At 37.8% G+C, this 27,403-nt stretch overlaps 2 protein-coding genes, 1 long non-coding RNA gene and 1 pseudogene across 4 annotated transcripts; 2 read left to right on the plus strand and 2 right to left on the minus strand.

Annotated features, from left to right (window-relative positions):
* Window positions 1–5,501: 5,501 nt before the first annotated feature.
* Window positions 5,502–8,368, minus strand: LOC127953004 (GTPase IMAP family member 4). The gene is made up of 3 exons (XM_052551894.1): window positions 8,184–8,368; window positions 6,417–7,169; window positions 5,502–5,649 (listed from the first exon to the last, which is right to left on the minus strand). The coding sequence occupies exons 1-3, from the start codon at window positions 8,215–8,217 to the stop codon at window positions 5,561–5,563; spliced, it is 876 nt and encodes a 291-aa protein (XP_052407854.1). The 5' UTR covers window positions 8,218–8,368; the 3' UTR covers window positions 5,502–5,560.
* LOC127953006 (uncharacterized) lies at window positions 5,549–7,569 on the plus strand. The gene is made up of 2 exons (XR_008153091.1): window positions 5,549–5,697; window positions 6,731–7,569. It is a non-coding gene; the product is annotated as an uncharacterized LOC127953006 (long non-coding RNA).
* A 36-nt stretch (window positions 8,369–8,404) lies between the features above and the next one.
* Window positions 8,405–13,743, plus strand: LOC127953005 (amine sulfotransferase-like; annotated as a pseudogene).
* Window positions 13,744–15,274: 1,531 nt separating this feature from the next.
* On the minus strand, window positions 15,275–22,714 carry eif3d (eukaryotic translation initiation factor 3, subunit D). Of its 2 annotated transcripts, none has more exons than XM_052551893.1 (16): window positions 22,602–22,714; window positions 21,139–21,264; window positions 20,974–21,019; window positions 20,712–20,848; window positions 20,532–20,617; window positions 20,364–20,436; window positions 18,874–18,995; window positions 18,647–18,779; window positions 18,402–18,549; window positions 17,057–17,187; window positions 16,853–16,938; window positions 16,443–16,572; window positions 16,220–16,362; window positions 15,939–16,131; window positions 15,480–15,573; window positions 15,275–15,375 (listed from the first exon to the last, which is right to left on the minus strand). In XM_052551893.1, the coding sequence occupies exons 2-16, from the start codon at window positions 21,259–21,261 to the stop codon at window positions 15,362–15,364; spliced, it is 1,659 nt and encodes a 552-aa protein (XP_052407853.1). In that variant the 5' UTR covers window positions 21,262–21,264; window positions 22,602–22,714; the 3' UTR covers window positions 15,275–15,361. The 2 variants fall into 2 exon arrangements, with proteins under 2 accessions (XP_052407853.1, XP_052407852.1); XM_052551892.1 differs by having other exon boundaries at window positions 22,648–22,707.
* Window positions 22,715–27,403: the final 4,689 nt, after the last annotated feature.

The following is a 27,403-nucleotide window of genomic DNA, read 5'->3' on the forward strand; positions in this document are numbered from 1 at the left end:
AAACACACTAACAACTGGTCTGACTACCGCCATGAGGAGGACCTCTGGATATATATTTTGAGAGCTCTGACAGGGCAGAGCAGGTGAAGTCTCTCCTCTTCCACTGTCACGTGAGGCAGAGGATGACAAGCCTGCAGAACTGTAGGCCGTGTCACATTAGACGACACCTTGGGCAAATAGCCCGGAGTAGGATGTGGGATGGCTTTGATGTCGCCTGGAGCAAACTCCAGGCACCCATTAGATATAGAGAGTGACTGGAGATCTCCTACCCTCCTCAGAGAGGTAATGGCCAACAAGAAAGCCACATTTAGGGAATGGTTCTTGGCCTCAGCTGACTCAAGTGGTTTTGAAGGGGGCCTCAACCAACCCTTCGAGAACCACCGGCAGTTCCCAAGAGGGAACCCTGGTATGAGCCGCAGGTCTCATCCTCTAAGCCCCACGGAGGAAACGTATGACCAACGGCTGTCTCCCAAGAGGCCCATCACTCAGTGGAGCGTGGAAAGCCAAAATGGTAGCCACGTACACCTTGAGAGTGGACGGGGTAAGACCAGCCAAGAAGCGATCTTGGAGGAACTCCAGCACTGAAGCCACTGGGCATTTAACTGGGGCCACTTCACACTCTCTGCACCAAATGGTAAAAATATTCCATTTCAGGCTGTACAATTTCCTCATGGAGTGAGCTCTAGAGCTGAGTATGGTCTCCACTACTCCTGCTGACAGGCCGGCCTCTCGGTACTGTAGCCCCCTCAGGGGCCAGTCCCACAGTTTCCATAGTTCAGGCCGAGGGTGAAATATTGAGCCCACTGCCTGTGTCAGCAGGTCCCTCCTAATGGGAAGCTCCCTTTGGAGGGCCGTCCAGGAGTAATATGTCTGAGAACCATTCTCGGGCCGGCCACAAAGGGGCTACCAATAATAAACTGATGCCAGCACGACAAACCCTCTCTAGAACTCCCGGGAGCATAGCGATCGGTGGAAAAGCATACCGATGCAGCCTCGGCCACGTCTGTACCATGGCATCCAAGCCCAGTGGGGCTGGATATGTGAGGGAGAACCAGAGTGGACAGTGAGTCATCTCTTGAGACGCAAATAGATCCACTTCCACTGGGCCGAACCTCTGAAATATTGACTCCACCACCTCGGGATGGAGTATCCATTTCCCGGGCATCAGCCCCTGCCTCGACAGGCCAAAAACGATTCTCGATGTGAGGACGCAAATGCTGCCTGGCCGCAAGCCTGTGGGGCGGACAGTGCAGGGCGCGTTCGCTGGAAACTGATGCATCCTGAAGCGCACTTGACAGCAGGAAGTCAACATCAATTTCCTGTGGGCTCCATGGAGGAGGCAACCACAGGTGGGGGAGCGAAAAACCTAGGCTAGATGTATCACGGCACAGTTTACTGGGCAGCACCGGGGTTTTTAGGGATGATTTAGACTCGGGGGTTAAATAGGTGGCAAGCGGCTGTTCCACTTGAGGCATCATCCCATAACCGTTCTCTTGCCCCCCCAAGATATCACTAAAGTTTAGCACAGGGGGGTTGGACATGCGAGATGAGTGTGGTTTGTTCCATGAGTTGTGTAAATCGGGAAAGAATGGTAAACCCTGATGATAAGGTTGCTCTCTGTGCTGCAGGAAACACTTGTCCAACTTGCTTTTAATAAGCGTTTCCTGCCTTTCATGCGGCCAAATGATATTAAGACGGGCCACCGCACGAGAGACCACCTCCACCAGTTCCTCATATGTGGGGACATCGGGTGGCGAGTCATCCCCAAAATCCCTGCCTTCGATGCTGAGCACCTCTACGTCCTCAGAAGCAGACAGCTTAAGCATTAGGCTCTCCACACATGAGGAAGAAGCTGCGGGGCAGGAGAGCATCAGAACTGGCGAATGAATCATGAGAGCGTGCTTCGAAACAGAAGCACAGTTTATGCAAAGAGTATATTGTATATAAGAGTATACATATAGTGTTTCACATGTATTGCCAAGTGTTTCAATGTGTATCGCAAGTTTTCAATGTGTATCGCCAGTGTTTCAATGTGTATTGCAAGTGTTTCAATGGGTTTCGTCTCAAATGGCTTTCCATAGATAAATGTTTACACCTATTGCACCAACAGAAACTATGATCAGCCGACACAGCCTCCTGCAGTTATAGATATATCTGCAGACATCCCAAGTCTCCCGGAAGTTCCGGGAGTCTCCCGCATATTGAAAGCGCCTCCCTGAGACCCGCAAATTAGTTAAAATCTCCCAGAATCTAGACCGAGCGAGAAAAGGTGCGCATGCGAAACAGATACTGTGTTTCAAACCGTGTAGCAGACAGAGAGCATCCTGATTGGCCTGTTTCTGCAAATCAACCAATCAATTGTCAGTGTGGGCGGGCTTTTATCAAACTCTTTTGACCTGTTTAAAGTTGCAATGGAAAATAAATAAAAGCAGTTTACATAAATTGTATAAGCAGATTATATAAATATTAAAAGTAATCTACATATTTAATCATAATTAACGAATAATTACATAGGCCTATAGCTTATAGAAATAATACATTTTAGGGAGGCTAAGCGCAGGGAATTTCTCCCATTCAGATAGGCAAAGTCTCACTGAGAAGGTGACTACAGCTGAGATGTATTTCCTTCCTTTGGGGGGGGGGGGGGCTTCGGGATACCTCCCTGAAATTACTTCTTGCAGGTTGGGATGTCTGTATCTGTGATGATGTTCACGCAGCAATGGCTACAGCTGCTGATATAAACTGAATTGCTCAAGACATCATAACATGTGAAGCTACCGAGCCATGATTTAATTGAGTAAACATTTCATAACAAGTCAGCATGTTTTTATGGGGTCTCCCTGCACATTCCTGTGACTTATTTCATCAAGGTTAAGTGAAATATAATAAATAGTTTGCAATGCTTCTATTTTTTTTTTAATAGCTGACTATCGAGTTTATGTTCAATGAATGTTTTTGTTGAGGTAAATGTGACTTTGGTGTAACATTTGGACCAATCAGACACACAACTGTTTGTTATATTTTACAAATAATCTCTAACGCCTCCTTCTACGCTTCCTGTAACACTTCCCCAAAATGCAACTATCACCTCAAAAAAGGCAGAACAGGCCTCTGGTTCCATAGCAACCAAAGGCACACTATCTGATAACACTAGGTTTATGACGCCCAGGAATGTGGCTAAGCAACCCTTAACGCAAGTCTCTCAAAAACAGATATACGATGCACATAAAAAGGGACTCTTCTCTAATTAATTCATAGAAAAACCCTTGACTTCCCACCTGTGAACTTGTACCAGATTGATGAACTCCCAGTTCTGAGCTCTGACATCACATAGCCCGCGAAAAAATAATGGCAGCCCTACGGATAATATTGCCTATGGATGCGGTGTTTATGCAAGTGGTACATGGTAGAAATAGACTTTAGTACAATATATAACGTTGCAATAAAATTAATAATCTAGCTACAATTACTTGCGCTCAGGCAGTTTGGCGTGACTTGCCTTGAATGCTACAAAGTCGTGAGTCGTGGTTTGAAGTCATGATTTACGGGCTCAAAAACCTGCCTGGAACGTAGCATTGGCTTACTGTGCATTCACACTGCCACCGTCGAGAGCGTTAAATTGGCCAGAAACCATCCATTTTCAATGAGAGCCAGCGTCGAGCCGTGGCAAGGCACGACTTGGATGTAGAGAGCGTCGAGGAGAGTTGAAATCAGGGCAACTTTATGGTAATGAGGTATGACACAGTTTGGCGGCACCAATTGAAACGTAGAAGTCCACCGCTTCAGAGCATTCCAGAGAACGCAGCTCCGACCACATTAGTGATCTCAAGCAAAATGGAGGACAGGTTGATTATTGCTGTGGCAGGTTTGCAATAATGTATGATGTGTCCCTTTTTGTGTACAGCAACATAAATAAAAAAACTAAAAAAAGATACTTGAATCAAGGTGTCTGTTCATGTTCCTGGTGAGTTGCTGATGTACAGTAATGTTACAGGAATAATCATATAATCATATGATAAATAATAGTACAGTAGTCCCAGTTTACTTTTAAACAAATTTCCCTGATTATACTTAAATTAAGTAATGTTTATACTTGATTATATTTACTTAAGTAACATTGTCTGTTATATTTATTTGCATCAGAGTATTTTTAGAGTGCTTTATACATTAAAGGATCTTAATACTACGTTGTATTAAGCGTTGTGAGCAGGGTGGCCAGAGCAATTTTTTATGCTCTCGACTGCAGCGGTGTGGACGCACAGTTAGAAATCTCTAACTGCTGGACAATAAAAAATAATAATGATTTATTTATATGCTACAAACATTTTTTTTCATATAATAAGGCAGAATAGTTTCTATACTGTAATAAATGCTATGTCAATTAGCACTGCATTGTTCATATACTTTATTTATCACCTGCTGGAGATGTCTTGAAAAACTTTAAATGGGATTTTATGTCGAGCCTAGTCAACCGGGTTTACGTCCAGCTAGTGCAACCGACCCCTGGAAGACTAATTAATTATCAACACTTAGCCTATGTCTTTTCAAGCTTTCTGACTTGTTAATAATTCATGTTAGTAAAAATTTAAGCGTTACTGAGATCGGCTCAATTTGTATAGGCTACATAATAATATGAATGTTAAAAATTATTACTTTTAAAAAACTAAGCTTAAAAATCTGTTTATTATAAGTACACACGATTTACACTGTCGAATTACATTTGTATATAACTGATAATATAATTAATTGCATTAATGTTTCTGTCTTATCAAGGACTTTTATGATCAAGGACACTTATGATTTATAATGGAGTGTTTATATTATATATAAGTGTTTATATTTAAGACAAGTGGTCTGGTTACATCTCATTTTTGGATCAGTGTGAAAGCTTTTGCAGTTTATCATGTTAATTGCTTTTGGGGTGGTGGTGTGAGTTTCACATGCTTCACTTAAACACTGGCAAATCTAGTGATATGATAAAGTGGGTGTATCAGCATAAAAGGACATTTTGAAAGCCACAGACTGATTTCAGCAGAGGAATAATTACAAATGTTGCAACTTGTATTTTATTCTTCAAAGACAACTAGAAAAACCAACATATGCATCTTCTTTTGCATAGTAAAGGAAGTTATCTAAGATTTAGCTTCACTACTAAAATGTCACAGAAAACCTAGATTTATTTAGCATACACATTTCAAGATTTAAAAGTTTTAAATGTTTTTTAAACCCCAAAACTGGCAAAAGTAGGAGAATGTTGTGGGTGTTGTTTTTTCAAGTTCTTTAATTACCATGAGTGTATTTTCACAGAAGGGAAATAAGTTTGAATACAAAATATTGCGACAATATATTTTTACTGAGCTTTGACTATATAAATCATCATCTAAAGTGAAAAGTGCTGTTAAGTTCATGTTCCTCATTTGTCGGTTGGTTTGGTGTCACAGGTTATCTATCACTCTGTGGTGAATGGAGATGCGCGGTGATGATGACCTCTGGTGGTGGGTTGTGGATGTTGCAGTGGTGGATGTTTGTGTTTTAAGCGAGGTCCTTTCCTTTCTGTCGTTCATTGTTGTTTGCAGCTCTGACGAACGCTGCTTCTGCTACTTAGAGGCTGGTCACTGCTAATATTGTACCTAGCTGAATATTTCTGTTCTGTAGAAAACAAGAAAAACATCCTCTAAGCAAATCGGACGTACTCAGGTAACCACATAGACGCCATATTTAATTTAACACGAATAGAAACGAGGTTGTGAGAGAGAGACTGTCTGAAGTCTTTACAGTGGCACGCAGGTAGTTACTTATAAGGTCACGCAATTTTCAAACAATTCACAATTTTCAAAACAGTTTAATATATGGATTCTGTTTTTGAACAATCAGAATTTGTTAATCAACATTGAATGCACTTGCTCTTCACAGCCTCGTTTTCCTGTCAGTAATTAAATATGGCACTACTTTGACTAATATTGCCATTGTTTTGTTGTGTTGTTATTTCTTCAACAAAATCAATTTGGAGGATCTCAAGACAGCTTGACAATATTACAAACATAACAGAATTAGTGATGCAAACTTTCTTTAAATATGAGGCAAATACAAATTCAACAAAACAATAGTGTCAGTATTCTGCTCCAGTCAATTAATCTGCTTATCTATATGATTTGAAAGTTTTGAGTTATGAATTAAAACATAAATGGAAAGTACCCTAAATGAAACCACTTCAAAAGCAAAAGTAAAAAATAAAATAAAAAGTAATTTAAAGTTTTACATTTTACTTGAAATTTTGATTGTTTCAAAGTGGTTTTAATCTCTCTTAAATTGGTCATTACATTTCACACAAATATAAATTGATATATTTTCATTTTTCAAAACAATGAAGAACATTAATGAGTTAATGAGTCTTAAGGACAAGAACATTCTCCTACCATCCACTGTCCGTTGGGTCATTTTCCTTCCCGATCTTCTTAACTCTCTCACTTTTTCTATTTTCTCATCTCTTTTTCGTTCTTCCTCCAATCTTCTGAGCTCTTCTTCCTCCATTTCTCTGGCCCGTTCCAACACCTTCTCACTGGAGAGCATAGTCTCCTCATTGGTAGCCACCATTTTCTTGATCTTTGCCAGAAGACCAGCCACCTGGTCCTCCCCTGCTTTGGGATTGCTGTACAGAGCACAGAAACGGCCTCCACATTTGACAATCAGCCTGTGTAGCTCCACGTTCAACATCACTTCTTTCTTTAAGGTGGAGCCACGTAACTGCTTTCTGTCTAAAATGGTGAAGAGCACCAAGCTGTAACTCCAGGCTTCTGGACCAAACAGCTCTACATGTTCCTCCACAGCACGACGTTCACGCTGGGAGAACGAGAAGGACAGTGGCACCACCAGCAGCAGGGCATGGGCTCCAGGCTGGCACAGACTCATACTTCTCATTATCTCCTTCTTCACAGACCATGCAGAGGAGCCATTGACATTAAACCATTCCCAACCTGGGGTGTCAACCACCAGCACCTGCTGTCCTCTCACAAGACCCTGACATGACAAACTCATTCGGGTCTTCACCCCAACCTCGTCAAAGGCTTTCTTGCCCAGAATGGCATTACCAGCAGCACTTTTCCCAGATTCTGTCACTCCAACCAGGACAATTCTCAGTTTAGGACAGTCAGGAAGACAAATGCCTTGTTCTGTGGATAAAAAGATAGACATGACAAAAGGCCAAATTTAAGATTTGTGTATTTAAATTGCATAAAAAAAACATTATTAACTTCATTCACAAAATAAACTTTTTTTATTGCATATTTTTCTGTCATAAATATCATGGTATAGTTTATTATTAACTGTTTGCAATGCATCTCTTTGATTTTATTTAAATAATCACATTTTCAAAATGCTCTTTTTTCATATTGCTTAGAATGAGAATGAATTTGTTCAAAACAATTAAATGTATTGGAACAATAAATCGCTGCGGAACAGGCAACATTAAATGTATGAGATTGAAACTGTGTAAGTTACATGACGATTTTATATTGCTTGGTCTGAATTGGTAGCAGTAAAAACAGTAATAAAAAGGCTGTATGAATATCAGCTGCTAGGTATTGAAATTATTGCTCTCTCGATAATAGTATTATATAATAAGCACACACCAGGCTGGTCTGTAGACACTAATTGCTTCATTAAATTTTCATTTGGTGCATGCCTTATTGATTTGGAAGTTTAGTATAGGTCTTTTTCATTAAGTGTTACAAATATCAAACACTGTAGGTCTACCTCTGTTGATATTACCAAACATCTGATAAATAACTTTGGCCTTATTTCACTGCCATGACTACCTATTGACGTTAGAGCTGTTAAAAAAAAAAGAAAAAAAAGGAAGATGATCTGGTAATAAAAATCTTTTTTGACTAAAAGGGAAAAACACGTGTTCCTGTACTGCTGGCTGTCACTAAAAAGATCAACACAACAGAATGTGAAATTAACTAATACATGTCTAAATTTAACTATAATCACTGAATAATCCCTTTAGGAAATTAGCAAGATCTGTGAAATGAAATAAATACATTTTAAAGTAATAACACTGATTGTAATAGTCTATCTGTAGTATATCAATTATTTGGATTCTTGCTAAATATTCTTGACATTTAACTGTCCAGTAACTTGTATATTTAGTGAAGGCAGTCTATCCAGAAATGTGTACTGACCGTGACCGTGGGATATTTCTGTAATCTCATCCATTCTGATCCAGTCTGTTCAGTGTTTCTCGCTCAAATGTGCTGCTCTCCTAACAAAATGTTCATTCCTGATGACTTGACTGTCACAGCTGAGAAGATTGGACCAGGAAATATTTCATCCGTCGTCTTATCTAAATATTGTTTTCCCTGTACATTGTCAGAGCAATCCCGTATCAGGCTGTGTTTACAGCCTCTTTTACTGTCATACATATCCAAAGTACAAACTATGAAGACCACACCTGTTGCTTACTAACTTTTATGCTGTTTAAGATTTTATATATGCTTTATTTTCAAATCAGTTGACAGTTTTTATTCATTTTTAAACAAGTATTTCTCAAATATGAAGTCACACTTTATCCCACAGTGTTCATGTTATTCTGTGTTGATGTGTAAATGATGTATTTTTAGTGATAATAATGCAGTTTAATGTGTGATATTGACTCTATTTCACTCTGTGTTATTATAATTAATTATTAACATCCAACCTGGGCTGAAGAAACGGGTTGACGTCACTTTTTGCACACTAAATTCAGCTTCCACACTGATTACAAAGGTCATCCGCTTTAACTGGTTTCTCCACATTGCAGATGGAAAGAAGTGCAGCATTATAATGGAAAGACTTGACAACTATCTCTGTAAATAAAACGGCTATGTTTTTGCGAAAGGTGAAACCACCGCGGAGTACATAGACTCTTCAGCATTTTGTGATGTATCCAAAGTCAGGTACGATTAAGAATTATTTCAATCTTTGCATGTAAAAATGTGTTTTCTTGACAAATCAATTTATTATACCGGGTTTCATCAAGGAGAGGCAATGATTACAGATTCTGTTTACTGGTAAAACCTCCAAGGGTACAGACATTTGTCTATATAGACACATGTTATTGTTATGCCAATAAAAGATAGGTAGATGTTTTTCCTGAACGTGGAAGTCACACCTGACTCTTAACCGGAAGGATGCTTTGCATTCTGGTCCCCAGCATTTTTAGTCAAATTAGTGTATATTCTGAAGTGATAATATATTGTTAAACCTATTAAAATGTTTAAAAAAAAAAAAAAAAAAAACACTTGGATCTCATCACTTTACTGTGTCAAAATGAATGTTATTTGTCAGTGCATCACTGCTCAAAGTTTAATGAGTGTGTAGATTACACGAAGCTGCCTACATTAAAACAGATAGGCACTATTTGAATGGGTTCCTATGGAGAAAGAGAACAAAAGAGCATCCAGTAAGAAGTATGAATTCGTAATTCATTCATTACTCATCGTTTACTCAGGAAAAAGGCCTATAGATAAATAGACTTTGACTCAAAATCTAATAGATAATGCACTAGTAGCGAAAACCAGAAGTAAATAGCATGACAACTGGTCCCAGTCTCCCTTATTAAGTTTGCTGCTAATGATAAAGATGTGTGTGTGTGTGTGTGTGTGTGTGTGTTATTTTTCTTTGGTTGTAACATGCTGAACCATATTTTTTTTAAGGTACAATATGGACATATAACATCATACATTTAATTTGAATTTGAAGATGCTACAGACTAAACAATATTTCCCAACAATCTTGAGATTCTTAGAAGATGCCTTGGTTAGAGAACTGTTAAGGCTGACCCGACTATTCATTGCGCTCGTCTCCACAGTTCTTTGACACCCATTTCATACCCATACTGTTGCCACCAGGCCTTAGGGACAAGAGAGGAACATATTTAGGTATCCAATGCAAAAATGTAAAACAAATAACTACTTCAGTAATAATGTAGTATTTTGTGCGAGCAAAGTAAATGTCAGCCACTTGTTTGGTTGTAAAATCAAAATGTATTGTTTGGTCTAAGCCTCACTGCTCTTCATGTCTTTTAAATAACAGATTGTGTATGTGCTTAGAAATCCAAAAGACAATGTAATGTCATATTATCTCTTCAGCCATGTCTGGGCCAAGCTTGAGACATGCAAGAGCTTTGAAGAATTTTTGCAGCAGTATCTAGCGGGAAATGGTAAGACTTCCAGCACATTAGAATATTTTTAACAACGAAAACCATATTCAGAACAAGTTGTTTTGTAAAGTTAACAGAGTTAACAATTAATACCTCATGTTATAGTTGGTGGAGAATCTTGGTTTGATCATGTCCGAGAGGGGTACAGTAAAAGGGACCAGTACAATATCCTTTTCCTGTCATTTTTGGACATGGTCATGGTGAGTAATCAGTAATCACAACCTCATAACATGTGAAATGCATTTGCAGGATGTTCTTTAATACAAAATATTTAGAGGTTTAAGCGTGTAGCGCTGAAATCCTATTATAATTGTTAGAATGTCCAAGGATCAGCATGCTCCCCTAAACTAATCAGGCAGACAAAACCGTAAATTGTAGGGACTTAAAACTTGGAAGTGTGCACTGTTTAAAATAAAGGTGCTTCACGGTACCATGGTGAAAGTGATTTCACCAAGTACAACATGTTCCAGGATCAGCATCCTTGTTGATCCTGGAATAACATTCCTATCAACCAATCAGAATTGAGGGATAACTTTTCAGGAAATATCTGTTTTAGGTTTACCATCAGGGTAAGGTGCTTCTACTCCTTTGTTAATCAGCTATCATGATTCATGGGGTAGGGTGAGGTTTAGGAGTAGGGATTGTATTGGATTAAGTCTATATTTTTGGACAGTTATGTTTATCCAGGATCCACAAAAGATGTTGATTCAGGAACATGTCTTACTTGGCAGAATCACGGCAACCCGATACCATAGAAGAACCTTTTTATCTAATTGGTCCATAAAGAACCGTTAACATCTGAAGAACCTTTCTGTTTCACAAAAGTTTTTTTTTTTTTTTTTTTTGTGGGGAAAGGTTCCTTCAGATTATAAAAAGGTTAGAAAGGGATGGTTCTTTAAAGAACCTTTGACATAATGGTTCTGTTTGGAACCAAAAATGGTTCATCTATGGCAACATTTGTGAGGAACCCCTTTAAGCACCTTTATTTTTAAGAGTGTGGTACTCACACTGTCTACAACATCACAAAGTCTCATCCCAGTCGGCCAGATGGTGGCACTACAGTGATCGAAAATGCTCATAACTCCTAAACAGTTTTGGGCTCAAGTGACTTATATTGTTGGAATCCTTGACCAAGGATGGATAACATGCATGCCTTGAATTTGGCGCAACATTTAGTTGTTGTTTTTTTTTCTACTTATGCGAGCTAATTCTAGGTTTTTCAATTAATTGGGACCAAACCAGTACAGAAAGATCTCTGTTCTCCTCTCGTCAGATGAAACCAGCAGTTCAAATTCCAGGCTGCAGCAAAGTCAGATTGAGCAGAGGAATCATCTGGTTTATGTGGTCTCATGCCGATGGCCATCTAGGTGACATGAAGGTCTTCACTGAAGATCTGTCTCTGGGGCACATCTAGTTGACATGGTCTCCACTGACAGGTCTCTAGGTGCTGCTCCACCATCTGGACTGGATACGGACTGGATCTGGTGGCTACAGTGTCCTCGGAATAAGAACGAAACAGACTAATATCAGCGTAGATGCCATTCTTCTTACGATGTAACAAGTACATTGGGTTTTAAGGGAATTGTTCCCAGTTCCAGTTAACCTATTTAATACAGCCTAAAAATCCTTTAACAGATTTGAATTATAGAAATGTGTTAGTGTTTATGTATAAACAGCTTAAAAAGATGGATCTTTAATCTAGATTCAAACTGACAGAGTATGTCTGCCTCCCGAGAAGGGACTTTGCCTACTGACATATATATATAAACATAAGGAATATGGGCTCATATAAGTAATTACAATTATTAAAGACTAATTTCCGATTAAACCTAAAAACCAAAGAAAAAAATAATGTCAATATTTTTAGACAATAAACAGTATTACATATATTTTATTAAATAGTATTGTAGCACATTTGTTGGTTATAATGTGGTAAATGAGTCCTACCTGTCACAACATTACCTACACTGTCTACTAGCATAGCATAAAATAACATTACCAAGATAAAATTTATATAGGCCCAACAAACGTATTCTTTATTTAGTGAACTGATTGTTGATTCATTAAATGATAAGCTGATTCCTCACAAAAGCTCTTTATTTAGTGTAGTGAAGCCTTTCCTCCATTGACATCCATTAAAAGAAAAGGACCCTTATAATTTAATAACTTTAGCCATTATGCTTTTTTCTTTTGCTAAAGGTTGCAGGCTTGTCTTACAATTTGGTTTGACTCATGGTCCTCAAGGTCTGTAGGAATTTTGAAGGAAATCGTTCACCAGGTGGCGTTAATGAGATTTAAGCCTCTGTAATTGTGTGGTGTTTCACACATCCACACAATATTCATATCATAGATCTATTCATTCGGAAAAACTTTACCTCAAGAACCACCGCTATCAAATAATTTATTAAATAGTTAAAAAATAAGCAAACCTACTTTTGCGAACTAGTCCTAGGTTTTTCGCACAGCCTCAATAAAACCACTGCAGTACATAACTTATATACTTCACTCTTTGGGAAGCTATAATGGTAATTTGAAAAATGGGCATGGCCATTTATACCCAAAAGCCTATAAATCCTAAATAAAAACCAGATGAACGCACGTGACAGATGATTGTAAAGAAGCATGCAAAGTTTTATGGAGATCAGAGTCGGACCATAGATGGCATTACAACAGCCATAAATGTTAATAAACATTTCTATTGTAAATTACCTGGAATTGCATAAAAGCTCTTTTTATTTACTGAAATAGCTGGTTACAGGCTTGTTAAATAATACACAATGTATTTTTCCTAATGCGCTTAAATATCATAAAGCAATTCAACCCCAGTAATCACTGCTTGCAGCTATATTTAATATTTATCTTTATACCGTCCTTACACTGATGTATTTGGTGCCACATTCAGAATCTCAGGACAGCAGTGGAGAAAATCTACAAGTTCTTGGAGAAAAGCCTGGATGATGCTGCTATTGCACATATTGTGGAAAAAGCCACTTTTAAAAATATGAAGAAGGACCCAAGGCCAAACTGAATTTGTTCCTGGAGATCATCTGCTTAAGCCCCAATTCATGCGCAAAGGTCAGTGTTCAAAGATTACAAACTTGGAAAGTGTAGACAGGTTTCATCCTTCACTTATTTTGTTGTTATAATTGGTTTGCTGCTGCAGGGACAGTAGGAGATTGGAAAAACGCATTCGCTGTGGCACAAAATGAAATGTTTGACCAGACCTTTAAAGAAAGAGTGAAAGACTTACCACTGAACTTCATCTGGGACTTGGACACCAAAACAAACTGAAAACAATCACAAAAGAACCAGCATGTTTTGCACTGGACATAAAACATGGTTTTATAAACATTGTTCTCCCATCCCCCACAATAATTTGAGTATTTTCCCTCTTCGTGTGTGTGCTCCATATTCTCCTATACAACCCATATATATATAAAGCATGACATTCAACAAAAATACATATACAAAATTGTATTGTTTTTACATTACCTAAACGTTCAGTAAAGTGTCCACTTTAACAAATTGGATTTTTGTTTAAAGTCCGTGTGAACCATTTTTTTTTTAGATTAGATTTAACTTTATTGTCATTATGCAGATTACAAGTTCAGAGCTAATGAACCTCATCAAACCAGAAGTGCAGAATATAGTGTTTTATATACAGATAAGTGCAGAATAAGTGAAGCTATAATTTACAGTATGTATAGTGGAGTTGCTATATACAAAATGAAGCAGAGTATTTGCAGAATTTAAATAGGAGTGCAATTTAGGGTTATATGTACATTATGAACAGCAGCAATGTGGTAATAAATGAACAGTGGTAATAAATGGTTGTAGTATAGTATCATAAAACACTGTATTTAATGCAAAATATCAGTAGTGCAATATTTTTAGAAATAGTTTACTGTGCTTTGTACAGTAGCAACGTTAGACATTGTAATAGACACTGTATTTCAGTATGGTGACATATTTCCAACTGAAACAGAATATTGAGTAGAGAGAGGGGTTTTATTTTTATGGTCCTCTAATGTTTCACTCGCAACAAACTAACAGTTTGGGTGGCATGGTTAAGCAAATTCTGTCAAAGCCATCAGTCATCCGAGGAGGCCTGCCATTCCGGAGCAGAAGCAAATGATCAGATTTTGATTAAAAAAAAATTCAAATGATTAACTTGCACAGATTAATTTTTCACCTGAAGACATTGTGCACTAACAGAATAGACATTGTAAATTTAGATTTCATGCAGACTTTAATAATTATATTCCACATGGCATACTTTACATGTTTTAATGCTTATTCGTAATGAAGACAGTCACTCGGGGAGAAGAATTGTATAATGAATTGTTTCAATTATTGTTTTCGTTGTGCACAAAAAGTAGCTTCGTAAAATTATGGTCGAGCCACCCATGTCTTTGGCATGTTTCTCGACCTGGGAACATTACAGTTGCATTGTGATCTATGCAGGGTCAGAGAGCTCTTAGAGTTCATCAAAAATATCCTAATTTGTGTTCCGAAGATGAAAAAAAAGGTCTTACAGATTTGGAAGGACATGAGGGTGAGTAATTAATGACAGAATTTTTATCTTTGGATGCACTATCCCTTTAAGGAGCAAAGCTGCTTTCAATACTGATAAGTAGTGTTTATTGAGCATCAAATAATAGTATTAAAATGATTTCTAATAGAGTGGAGAAATTATTCTGAAAATTCAGCTTTGAAATCAGTAATAAATTACATAAATATTCAAACAAGTTATTTTAATATTCCACTATTTTTGTTTTGTTTTTGATCAAACATATGCAGCCTTGCTCATTATGCATTTTAAAATTCATGCATTTATCAGACATTTATACATTTTTACTTATCGTGTTCCCTGGGAATCAAACCCATGGTCTTGGCATTTCTCACACAATATTTTAACAATTTAAGATGAAATATCCTAATATATCAGCACAAGTTTTTAAAAGAAGGGGAACTTATATTGCCCTCAAACTTTATAATTGAATCTACAATGATTAAAACAGGAAAGGCAGTCAAACCTGAATGTGCACATTATAAAACAGACAGACACATCGCCACAGTGAAAGAATAATCAATTATCTTTATTCAGCTCTGACAGCATTGAAACACATAATACCAACAGCTGTGGTAGTTAATGACACCTTAATTGTCTTCATCTGTTGGGGGAAATTAAAAGTGCATTAGACACAGAGGTAACCAGATAAAAACAAAAAAAATATGGAAAAAGGTAATGAAGTAAGAAACAATCCGTTATCCTCACCCTCTTCATCTTCTTCCTCGTCGTCTTCCTCCTCCTCTTCATCTTCATCCGAGCTGAAGGTTCCATCAGGCAAGCTGTACACCCTGATTACTTGCTGTAAGGGACACACACACACACACACACACACACACACACACACACACACACACACAAAGAGTTATGCATTAATAATCTTGATTGCAGAAAAACACTTTGAAGTTACCAAGGTGATTCCTACTGGCACAGTATTGCAACTAAAATGAACACCACCGATATCACGCAGTATATTTCTACCCAAGGTGTGTTTATTGTTTAGATATATATATATATATATATATATATATATATATGTGTAAAAAAAATCAGAGAAAATTACTCCTTCAATAGTCATTTGGAGCTTCCTGCTTTGTTGCAGTATATATCAAACATCTCAATTCTGCAATGCAACAGACTGAAAACCCAGCACAGCTTCCTCCTTGCCTTATTAGGGTCCTTGAGGATGAGGTATTTGCCCTCCTCCAGCTTGCGACAGATGTCGATCACACAGCGCAGGATGCCCCAGGCGTTCTCCATGCTCAGGTTAATTTGGCTGGCAAACTCGTTGGGCTTGAACTGCTGTGTGCCCAAGATGACATGTCTAGATGAATCCTTGACATGATAACGGGAGACGTACCTAAAGAGAGAAGGATGTGCAATGACAAATCGGATAGGAAATGACATGAAAAATCAACATCATATAGAAATGGTTATATGCTTCTCACCCTAATTTGAGGTACTCAGATCCCGCGAGAATGGCACAGCAGGTCCAACGGGCCAATTTGTAGCTGTTGTTCTTCAGCTCTGTGGCCAGAACCGCTCCTCTCTGGGAATCCAGTTTCTGTCTCCAGTCCACTCCATTGCAGTACTGTGGAGAGCACAGAATTATGTCACCTGTATCTCTGAAACAGCCAAATACAATTATCCAGCTCTCTTTCTGTGTCTTACTCTGGAGTCCCACTCGTTCAGGGCCTTGACATTGATGAAAGAGACTTCTCCGTTTGCACCGGTCATCACTCCATCATGCTCACAGCGCACAATGAGGTCAATGTCATCCCCGAGCTTCCACCTCCGGTACCTGAGAATCAGTCCGGTGAGGTCATGATTTCAAAACCTACAAAATTCACTATTTCTGCTTAATATTAATCCTTTGTTAAGATTAAGAATTAGTAATACTACTACTACTAATAATAATTGCTTATTATATATTTCATAATTGTTGGGCTGTTCAAACAAATATATCAGAATCTCAGGCTCAAACACCATGCTTAGTCTGTAACAAAAGTCAGATCTGATTTAAAGCCACACACACAAAAAAAATATATGTCTGTATCTATCTACAAAAGGTTAGCACAAACCTGTAGGCAACAGATGCCACCTCACTCTTCTCCATGTCCTCCTCAACAAATGGGTTAGGATTGGGGAATTTATGCCTCTCTCCTCCCTGACACCAAAGCAACAAACCAAAAAACATTCACACAAATATCTTTGTCTGAAACGGAATCTGGATCATTAAAGTATCATGTTGATGGCCGGTTTACTGTGGGAAAACCCAAGCGTACCATTCGGAGGCACTGCTGGCTGAAGTTGTGGTTGATGTAGGTGGCCTCCATGGCCAGGTTTCGGGGGGAGTTGAGGGAACTGCCCTCGTCCTGGGGCGGCTCATTCGCAGTCTCACTCACAGTAAGCAGGTCTACGAAGGAGAAAAAGTTTAAGCTTTAAAACCGCACACGTGCACAGATATTACTTTATGAAACAAAAACACAAATAATTGAATTATCAGGGCTTGATTGTTTTTTACACCACTAATCACAGTCATTTTCAATGACCCAACTAAAAAAAAAGTAAGGGTTCATAAAGTGAAAGTGACGTGTGGCCAAGTATAGTGACCCGTACCCAAAATGTGCTCTGAACCCATCCCAGTGCACACACACACAGCAGTGAACACACACCCGGAGCAGTTTGGGGTTCAGTGCCTTGCACAAGGGCCTCACCTCAGTCGTGGTATTGAGGGTGGAACAGAGTCACTCCCCAAACATACAATCCCTGCCAGACCTGAGACTCAAACCTGTGACCTTCAGATTACAAGTCCAACTCTCTATCCATTAGACCACGACTCCCTACATGAAGATGTAACATTCAGTATTTATACTAATTGATAGCACAAAGATAAAAAAAAAAACAGTCAAATTTGTCAAAACCTCATCTGATAACCAGCTTGATACCTTTACTTTGTATTTAAATACGTCACATATTTAAATCTGCTGAATCTGAAAAAAAGTGTGCTCAAAAACTAGTAACGAATAAATAGTGGTTCATTGAAAGTAAATTAAGTCCAAAACAGTTCATTTAATCTCCAAATGGGCAGAAATTCATTTCAGGAATGAACAAACTGGTGTCAGTGAGTTTGAAGATCAGGGTTTGAAATAAACAGAACAGACGCAAAGCGAAAGTACAATCTATTCTATTATAGCTCTCTATATGAACCACATAAACTTTATTCAAGCTACAGATACACTCACAATACACCACCTAACAGACTAGGGTGAATTCATTATGTACATAAACATCAATTTGGAATAAATAAACAAAAATACGTGGGTGGTATGGCAGGATTTTGAACAGCCTGAATTGGTGACGCCGAGTGGCGCCGCCAGTGTTCACACACTCACAGAAAACAACACCTTTCAATTTTAAAGATGTGGCATGATGCGACACTGCTTTGCTTTTCATCTACTGTGCGACCCCCTTCACACTGACCCAGGGTAATCTGTTCTGAGCTCTTCATATCAAGGCAAGCGAAAATGCAATCGCTCTTGTGTTAAATCCGAATATGACCAGCATAAAGACTCTACAGCCTTTGACATCCATCGAAATGAGGCACACTCCTCTGAAGCACATGCTTACCAAAATCAGAGTTGTCTCTCTTGTCGAAAAAGAGCTTGTTGCCCACACGCTGGACAATGATATCCCAGGAGTTGACTGAGCGTGTGCAGCACATCAGAGTTGCCAGGATGGCATCAGTGGCAAACACATTGCCCTGGGTTTTTGCCAACTGTGGATGTCATTTTCAGAACAAAATACATTAGCACTGCCACTTATAATAGAAAAAAAGACATATAAGATTGTCAGAAGTGATCCTGTGGGAGTACCTTGCGGATCACGGGGTCATCAGTGGTGGTAACGGTGTGGAAGATCCTCTTGATGCTCTTGAGTGGTTTTTCGTTGCGTGTGGTGACGCGATCGAAAGCCTTGTCGTAGTGCTCAAGAGCTCCACAGCACTCACTGAGGAAAAAACACTCGGTGAAGGACTCCCTCGAGAGCAACACGCTCGTATAAAATGATCTGTCAGTGACCTGATTAACGTCAGAGTGCTTACATGTCAGCCGGGTCGGCCACATCCATGTATCTCATCTTCATGAGCCTGGGGAAGTCCATCTCCTCCTTCACCTCCCAGTCACTGCGCACCTCCACGGAGGAGTCCCTGGGCTTGAGCTGGGTCTGAAGTCACGAAGAAGAAGAGAAGAGTCTGAATCAATTCAGCCAATGAAGGAGTAGCAAAGTGAAAAGCACGAAGTTTTGTACCTAGCTGAAACTGAAATTCAAAACTAAAACTAGGGGCAGGCAATATGACAAATCTTATACGTCAAAGGGAAGCATTTAATTTCATGATAACTACCACAATATTAGTAATCTGTGCTTGAATTATGTTGTTACAACATCTAATAGTTTTGGTTAGACTTTACTGGTGTCCTTGTTACAGTGTAATTATACATTTAAGTACGGAGTAATATTAATTAACTATTTTCTTTAGGGTTAGGATTTGGTTTAGGGTTACTTGCATGTAATAATGCATAATGTATTATTATTATTATTATTATAGTAAGTACATGCAACATGTGTAACAAGGACACCTTAATATAAAGTGTTACCAAATTCTTCCGATAAATTTCATTATTGAACTTGGAAATTGGCACAAAAACACAATAGTCTTAGTCTAAATAAACCAAAAAAATGGGGAGGGCGGGGGTGGGGGGGTTATTCAAAACAAATAGTAGTAAGTGTATTTATTCAGCGATAAAAATCACAAACAACACAGTCGAGATCTCATGACAGAACACAGAGCGGCTGAATGACGCTTTCATTTAAATCACTACCAGCTTGTTTGTTTTTCAGATCATCAGCGGTGGCGCTTCCCCAATGAGGAGCGAGTGTGTGCGCATGGTTGCCAGATTACTTCAAATATGCTAAAACCCAACGGGAAGAAAATGTATCAATATAAGAGCAAAGCTCTGATTCGAGGAACTCTTGATTAGGGGCAAGCGCTCTCATGAAAGCTTGCAAGTTTAAAGGTTTTTCTTTTTGAATACATTTTAGTCTTCCTTTCAGTCAATGAATTTGCACATTTATGTATTAGCTATCGTTTATTGACCTTATTGTCATCTCGTCTTAGTCATGGGAAAAAAGCTAGTCAACAAACATTTTTCATTGACTAAATTAACCCTAGTACCAACAGAAACTAATTACGAGCAATAGGACAAATAAATACAACAGAACAAAGATGCAAATAAAATAGTAATTTTAGGTTTACATGAAATTTTAGCTATGAGAAACATGAAATTCTACAGAAATAAATTAATCAAATGTTAAAACAAAACAGCACTGTTTTCTTTGTATGAATCTAAATATAGATGGGGGGGTGAATGAAAAGTCAAATGCTGAAAGACGACGATGGTAAAACACGACTGGTAATAAAGTGTGCAAAATATTTAAGACTGCAATAAGAAAATAAAAAAAGTGGAGGTGAAATGCTGTGGTGCTGGAGATCAAAGAAAAGATGAAAAGAGATGAAACGCATGAATTCAATACCTGGGACTTCTGATCCCACTTCTGCCGAACTCCAAACTGCTTCTGGAATTTCTTCTGCAAGCGCATACGGTCCCTATCCCCAGAAACATAAGGGTGAGTGCATGTTGACAGGTCACAACTAAATGTTTTAGTGTGTTTTTTTCTCCCCTCTGGTTAAGCAGAGCTCACCTTTCCTTCTGCTTGGCGCTCTTAGGCAGGGTCTGCATGTTGAACTGAGTAAGAGTCCTGCGATCTTTGTCTCTCCGAAGATTCCTCTGTAGAAGAAAAGCACAAAATATGATAAAGACTTAAAAATGCAAGAATATGGAGGTTAAGAGGGAGGTTATATGTAAATGTTCAGAAACCCACCTGAGCGAAGCGCATACGGTTCTTCTGATAGGCCGTCTTCTGAGTCTTAGCAGTGTCCACCAACTGGAAGCTGGTCTCGTCCTCCTCGTGGAAATAAGCATACTGACTGCCGCCTCCGAACTGAGAGGAGTATTTATCTGAACAGAGCAGAGAACAACCATTCTGACCGATAAGAGACTTTAGCAAAAAAAAAAAGAAAGGTCCCCAAAAGAGCAACTTCTGTTGGGTGAACACAAATAAAAATAAATGTGCCAACACTCACTTGTGTATCTCTTATCCTGGTACGTTGCACCAGTCCAGTCTGCTACCTGTGTACAAAAATAATTGCAATTCACTTTCTGGCGGAAAAAAATACAATTATGATCTTCCACCTTTCACAGTTATATGACATAACAGGATTGAGCAGGAAATATTCAAGCGAATTCACCTTTCCCAGTCGGTCTCCCTTACTGAAAGGCTGGTAGGGCATGTCTTTAAACTTCTCAGGAACAGCACAAGGACCCCATCCTGACGGGTTGTCCTGGATCACAGGTGCATGGAACTTTGCCATTGCCTAAAAAAAATGTACATAATTAACAATATAAAATAAGGCACCACTTAAGAACACTTCTATACGTTATATTTTATAAATATACTTCTATATATTTCTGTAATTTGTCTCTTGAAACAGAGCACTGGCTTTAAAATAAACATTACCAGCATAAACAATAAAGCTGGTTCCGGACACATGACTAGGCCTGTTGCAATGATCAATGTACATGACCCCAGGAATTTTTGGTGATGCAATATATTGGCCATTATATTTACTTAAATATTAATGTCACCATGTTTTGAACATTTCACTTGCGCCCATGTTTTCTGCAGCTTCTCGTACATAAGTGGTGAAGTCATGAGGAGCTAGTTCAAACAAAAGAAAAGTGAAAAAAATAAATAAATAAATAAAAAAAAGTTTACTCTACAGATATGGTCTTATTTAGTGATCTGTATCTTTGTGCACACAGACATCTGACTGCTAAGAAGTGATAGTGTTTTTCAGCAATAGTGTGCACCCTTCATTTACAGAGAAAACAGGGAAACATCTGTAGATGGAAATATCTTTGTGATTTTTTTTTTTTTTAAAGAAAATATTTATTTGCTATCTATTCAGGTTTTTTTTAGGGTATCTAATATTTTGATAACTTAATTTCCATGATCTAAATATTCTTAACTTCAGTTTGTTGTCATTTGGAAGTTTGTAGGCCTTCTTGCATTATTATGCGGTTACATTATGATTAACGTTATATATTTAGTAGCATAAAAGGACACTAATATCGCTTATCGCAATTATTTCTGGGGCAATATATCGCACAAGAAAAAGTTGTTATCGTGACAGATCTACATACGCCCTGAAGCTTTGTTCTCACTGATCAGCAAGTATCCTGTAAAATCGAAATACAACACGAAAATAATGTTATTGAATAGACAGGATATAAAGAATGCACAGCGCTTGGAATGAGCAGGGCTTCGGAGGCTCTCTCCTCTGATCAGTAAGGCCACTGTGTAGTGACGTTAGCATTTCTACGACATCCTCCATGATGAAAAGACTCAACGCTAATGCGAAGTCACAAAAACAAGAACCCTTCACTCTCCCTATGACTTTTTCTTCTTCTTTATATTTGTAAAAGGCATATGTTAGGAATTACTCTACGAAAGTCGCTGCCACGATAAGTTTGACTGATAAACAGCAGCGCGGAAGGACTGAGCGCGTAAAATCAGCTGATGCATTGAGCAGCGAACATCTCATTACACGGGAACTGACTGATCTCAGTTATTTTCCGTGAGCTTCGGTTTCTAGCCTTCGCTCTTGACTGTTGTAATACACTATCTGAGATTATATCACGTAAAACATACCTTTACTGTAATACAATTTCGTATTGATTCAAGGATGCACGCTTACTTCCAGACGGTGCGGTGAGAGGCCGTGCCGTAAAGGAACGAGTCACTACAAATTTACGACACTTCACAAATAAAATAAAAGTCTCCCGTATTTGCGGATATCTCACAAATAAAAGCTCACACACAGGTTGAAAAAGGAAGACCAACGATTTGGATGTGTACAAGTTAAGTTTCTATTAAAATTGTTTACATTTACCTTTTCGTGTTGTTGAATTAATTTTGGACTTCATAGTATGAATGTAACCAATAGTTTAGCACAAACAAGCCATTCACATTTTAACCCATTATGGATCAGAAGTTTGTACATTACACATCTTTATTACATATGTTTAATGCCAGTGTACCTGACTTTATATTTGTTGGATAAAGATATGAACTCTATGGACTTTACCTGTGGATTTATTTGGTAGGCTTTATTTATTGAGAGAGGTATTCATCTAGCTATCGTCGCCATCAGTACGAGAAGCAGTCTTTTAGAGGACTATATATATATATATATCTATATATATCTATATATATATATATATATATATATATCTATATATATATATATATATATATATATATATATATATATATTCTTCAGTTGTATCTTTTTTATTTATTTATTTTAACAATTATAAATAAACTTGTTACATGTTACACTAGGAAAATTGTGTTTAGTCTTGTCAATGGACATCATTATCAGTAAATTTCCTAATCTTGGTGTATTTCTAGGGTTTGAAAATAATAGAGTTAGTCACTCTTATTCACACTTCTTCAGATTCTACAGTGTGACACATAAAATACTGAGAAATGCATCCCCTACTGCCAACTTCAGGCAGCTTCAGCTCTCAAGTTCTAATTCTCTTTCAAATTAGATTTTTTTTTTCTTTTTTCTTTCAGTAATTAATATTTTAGGTAGAAAGTGATTACCCTGGAGAGCCTCAAAACCCACTCCACTCCATTCATGTGTGTGTCAACAAGGCATGTTTTCTGCAAGTTGACTTAACTGTAGTGTAGGCGGCACAGTTTGAGGATATGTTTGAGCAAAGTTCCTGCACTCTTGGAGATAAACACGTTCACACAAAAATCAAGAAGTAAGCACAAACAACAACAACAACAAAAAACAAACAAACACAAAACAAAACAAAACTTTGATTAAAGTACTTCTACACCACATATTTATTTGCAGTGTTTGCACTCTTTTATTGTATATACATAATTCTCTGCCAGATTAAGTTTCTCTTGTGTGTGTATTTTTATTTATTTTTTTGATGTATGTATGTATGTATGTAAATTGTAAATTTGACATCCTCACTATAGCCCCATTGCATCAGGGACATTTCCTTCCCTCTATATTACACACATAGTGTCAGATAAAAGGCTAAATACTAGGTTGAGTTTATGCATTTCAGATCTCAGACTGTGCCCAGAGCCCCGGTGGTGTGGAAAGCTTCATGCATTTATTCATAGGGAAGATGCTATGATCCAAGATGAGCAAACACATGTATAAAAGCGATGCTGAGAGCGGAGTTGAGTACACTACTCAGCAGATGGAGCCAGCACCAGCCCTAATGGCTGTCCGACAAACACACAAAGGTCCTACGGGACATGCTGACATTTCATTATAAATTGATCTGTCTTTCTGTTCATTCAGTGTGAAACTAATGAAGGCATTCATGTACAGACCCTGTCAACTTTACAGACTGGTTGTATTGTGAGACTTGACAGCTTTGATGGAATCCTTGCTTAGACTTTCAGCGTTAATTATATTGAAGAAACAGTTCAGATTCTACTGAACAACAGAGAAACTGCAGATCTGGAGTGATTTAACAATCCCGTTAGGTAAACTACAGAAGGGTATATTCCTTTAGGCACTGAAATGGTTTCTCTTTTCTGTAAATACTGCTTCTCCACTGGGTTTAGTTAGATTTGGCTTCCTGTACACATCTCCAAGAGTACCTGCTGAGTGCCATCTCTCATATCATTAAACTATTTTAGCGATTCTCTCTGCTGGTATTTTACATCTGTTCCGTTTTATCTTTGGCGTGATAGAAATGAGGCATATTTACTCCCCTGGTCTCATTAGTAGAGACTGGGAGTTTATTTGATGTTTTAGGGAGCGTTTGCTAATGAAAGGAATCGCTCTCTTAACTGAGCACCACTTTATTTTAGTTATGTGGTGTTAGACGTTGATACGAAAGCAGATCGATATCATCCTTCTTTCTTTTAGAATTGCACATCTGGATCTGCAGTCACTCGAGGAAAGCTTTTCATTACCCCCCCGAGGCAAAAACAACACATTTGTGAGTGATACCTTTAGACTGAGTGAGTGGGAAAGACTGTCAGGGTTAATGTTTTTATATTCTCTTTAATGTGCCTGCTTTGCCATACATATGAAACTGTAGCAGCTTGAGTGATAGCGATGTAGATTTTGTACAGTTTGTACAGACAAAGTGGCATGCTGAGATTTGTTTGACACATTTAACATGACAGTTTTGTCAGTCTGGAAACAGGAGCTTTGAAAGAAACATAACTTGTATATGAAAGATGAGGCACTTCACTCCTTCTGATCTCTATAGTGTCTGGAGCAAAATGGAAAAAAAGACATTATCTGTACTCTCTCTCAGCCATATATTTATTAATTGTATAAGTTATGAATTGAAGTCTTCTGTAATGGACTACAAATAAGAATGAATGTTTACATGTGACCATATTTATATTTAACATGGCACAATAAATCTCAGTTTGCAAGCTCAAATAGTTTATTGTTCCCTCATTGGATGCACATGTCATATTACACACTAAGTCCATACTGAAAGTAAAATAGGGAACAGTTCTCACTATTAACTAGCTGTTTATTAGAATGCATATTTCTGGCTGTTTATTAGTAATAATAAAGCACATATTAACGCCTTAATCTGCATGACTATATTGTGGATCCCTTATACCCAATAGCTAAATATTACAACTATAGCCTACTAACTATTAATAAGCAGCAAATTAAGAGTGTAGTGAGGTCATAGTAAATAGTGAGAATAGTGAGGTCTCCAATCTAAAGTTTGACCACACTAAACCTGTCGGCATGTGGATTCCTCATTCCACATCTTCGAGGTAAATCAAAGCTGATGGCTGGTGAGGTGTAAGATCAGAGCTCTGACCATAAGGTCGTCACTGTGCACAGTTGGTTGCAGGGGGATAATAGGTGCAGCGAACCAATCAGACATCAACTGATTAAGAGTAATGGAAGTGTCTCGAGCCGAGCCGGCGAAGAAAGGTCAGCAGATAATACAGACACACAAACAATTACATACCACAATTCAACACAACTGTTTCCTCTTCAAGCTGTGAGTATGTATTACAAAACTTTTATTTTTAATAAATGCTGCTCCTTTTAATGTTCTATTTATTAAGGGTTTAAAAAAAATGAATGAATACTTTTAGTAGTTTTTTTTTTTTTTTTTTTTTGCAGTACTTGTCTCTAGTTCTGCATAGATGAGACAATTACCAATTAGACATTAAATGAAACCAAGTCTGTCTGACCTGTGTTTCAAATGTAAATCTGACACTGGGACATTCTACCATTGTATGTCCTCAACAGTTCTGGGACTTGATTGGTCTACAGCTCAACTCTGTCTTTGCATGTCAACTTTGTGTTGGAGCACAGACTGCTTTTCGGGTTTAAATGAAGAGATACCCTCAGGCTTTCAGAACAGAGACGTTCTCTATATTTTACTTTATGTATCCTGATTAGGTGGATTAATGAGGAACCCACCCCCCTCCCCCACATTAAATCCATGGATATCTACAGTTTCTAGCATTATTCAATCGGAGGCCTAAACATACTGATTAATCGGAGGCAATTCTCCACAGCATGAAGAGCAAAGCTTTTTCTGTTCTATCTGATTCGGGATCCTTTTTTATTTATTACGGGTCTTTAAGTCTGAAGGCATGTTTGGCTTAGATAAAAGAAGTGTAATCTATAATCTGTCTAAACACAACACTCTGGACTTGATGCATTTATTTATCTAAATTCTCTGATTTTATATGCATTTCCTATTTCTGTGAATTTTTTTTTTCTTTTTTCTTTTTTTTAGGGGGAATGAGTGATGTTTTATTTATTGTTTCTTGTTGTGAAGTCTGTTTTGGGATGTTTTTGGCTAAAAGAGTTCAAAAAAAATATACTTAAAAAAAGTTAATTACATTATAATAATAAAAAAAGAACATTATTTAAAAATTAAATGGAAAGGTTATTTTAAATTCTCTTGATTAGCATAAGAGATGTCTTTCAAAAACATTTTGTAAAACGTTAATCTTAATATGTTTTAAAAATATTACACCATTCAAAAGTTATTTACAAAATAAAATACAAAATATTAAAAAAATGTCATTTTAATATTTTCTTTAGTGGTGTCAACTAAAGATTATCGTAGGTGAACAGTGTTATGTAAATACAAACTAAGTATTGACCTAATATCCTATTAAATTAATAACATCATCACTTGTTATTATTGATATTACATATCTTCACTCTCTTTTCTGCTTCTTCTCCCAGTTTCTCAACTATACTTTGTTTCTCCAACCACCCACTTACCTGGCACTCTAATATCACCTTCTTTCTTTCTTTCTTTCTTTCTTTCTTTCTTTCTTTCTTTCTTTCTTTTTTTCTTTCTTGTCTTCAGCTTTTTGGTCTCTTAGCAACATGACTCATTTCCTTTAAGGCTAGAGTGAAGTTTTCTAGTTTCAAAACGCATGTGGTTTAAAATTGTATTTCT

This window comes from Carassius gibelio, chromosome B3 (assembly GCF_023724105.1).
Source record: "Carassius gibelio isolate Cgi1373 ecotype wild population from Czech Republic chromosome B3, carGib1.2-hapl.c, whole genome shotgun sequence".
NCBI lineage: Eukaryota > Metazoa > Chordata > Actinopteri > Cypriniformes > Cyprinidae > Carassius > Carassius gibelio.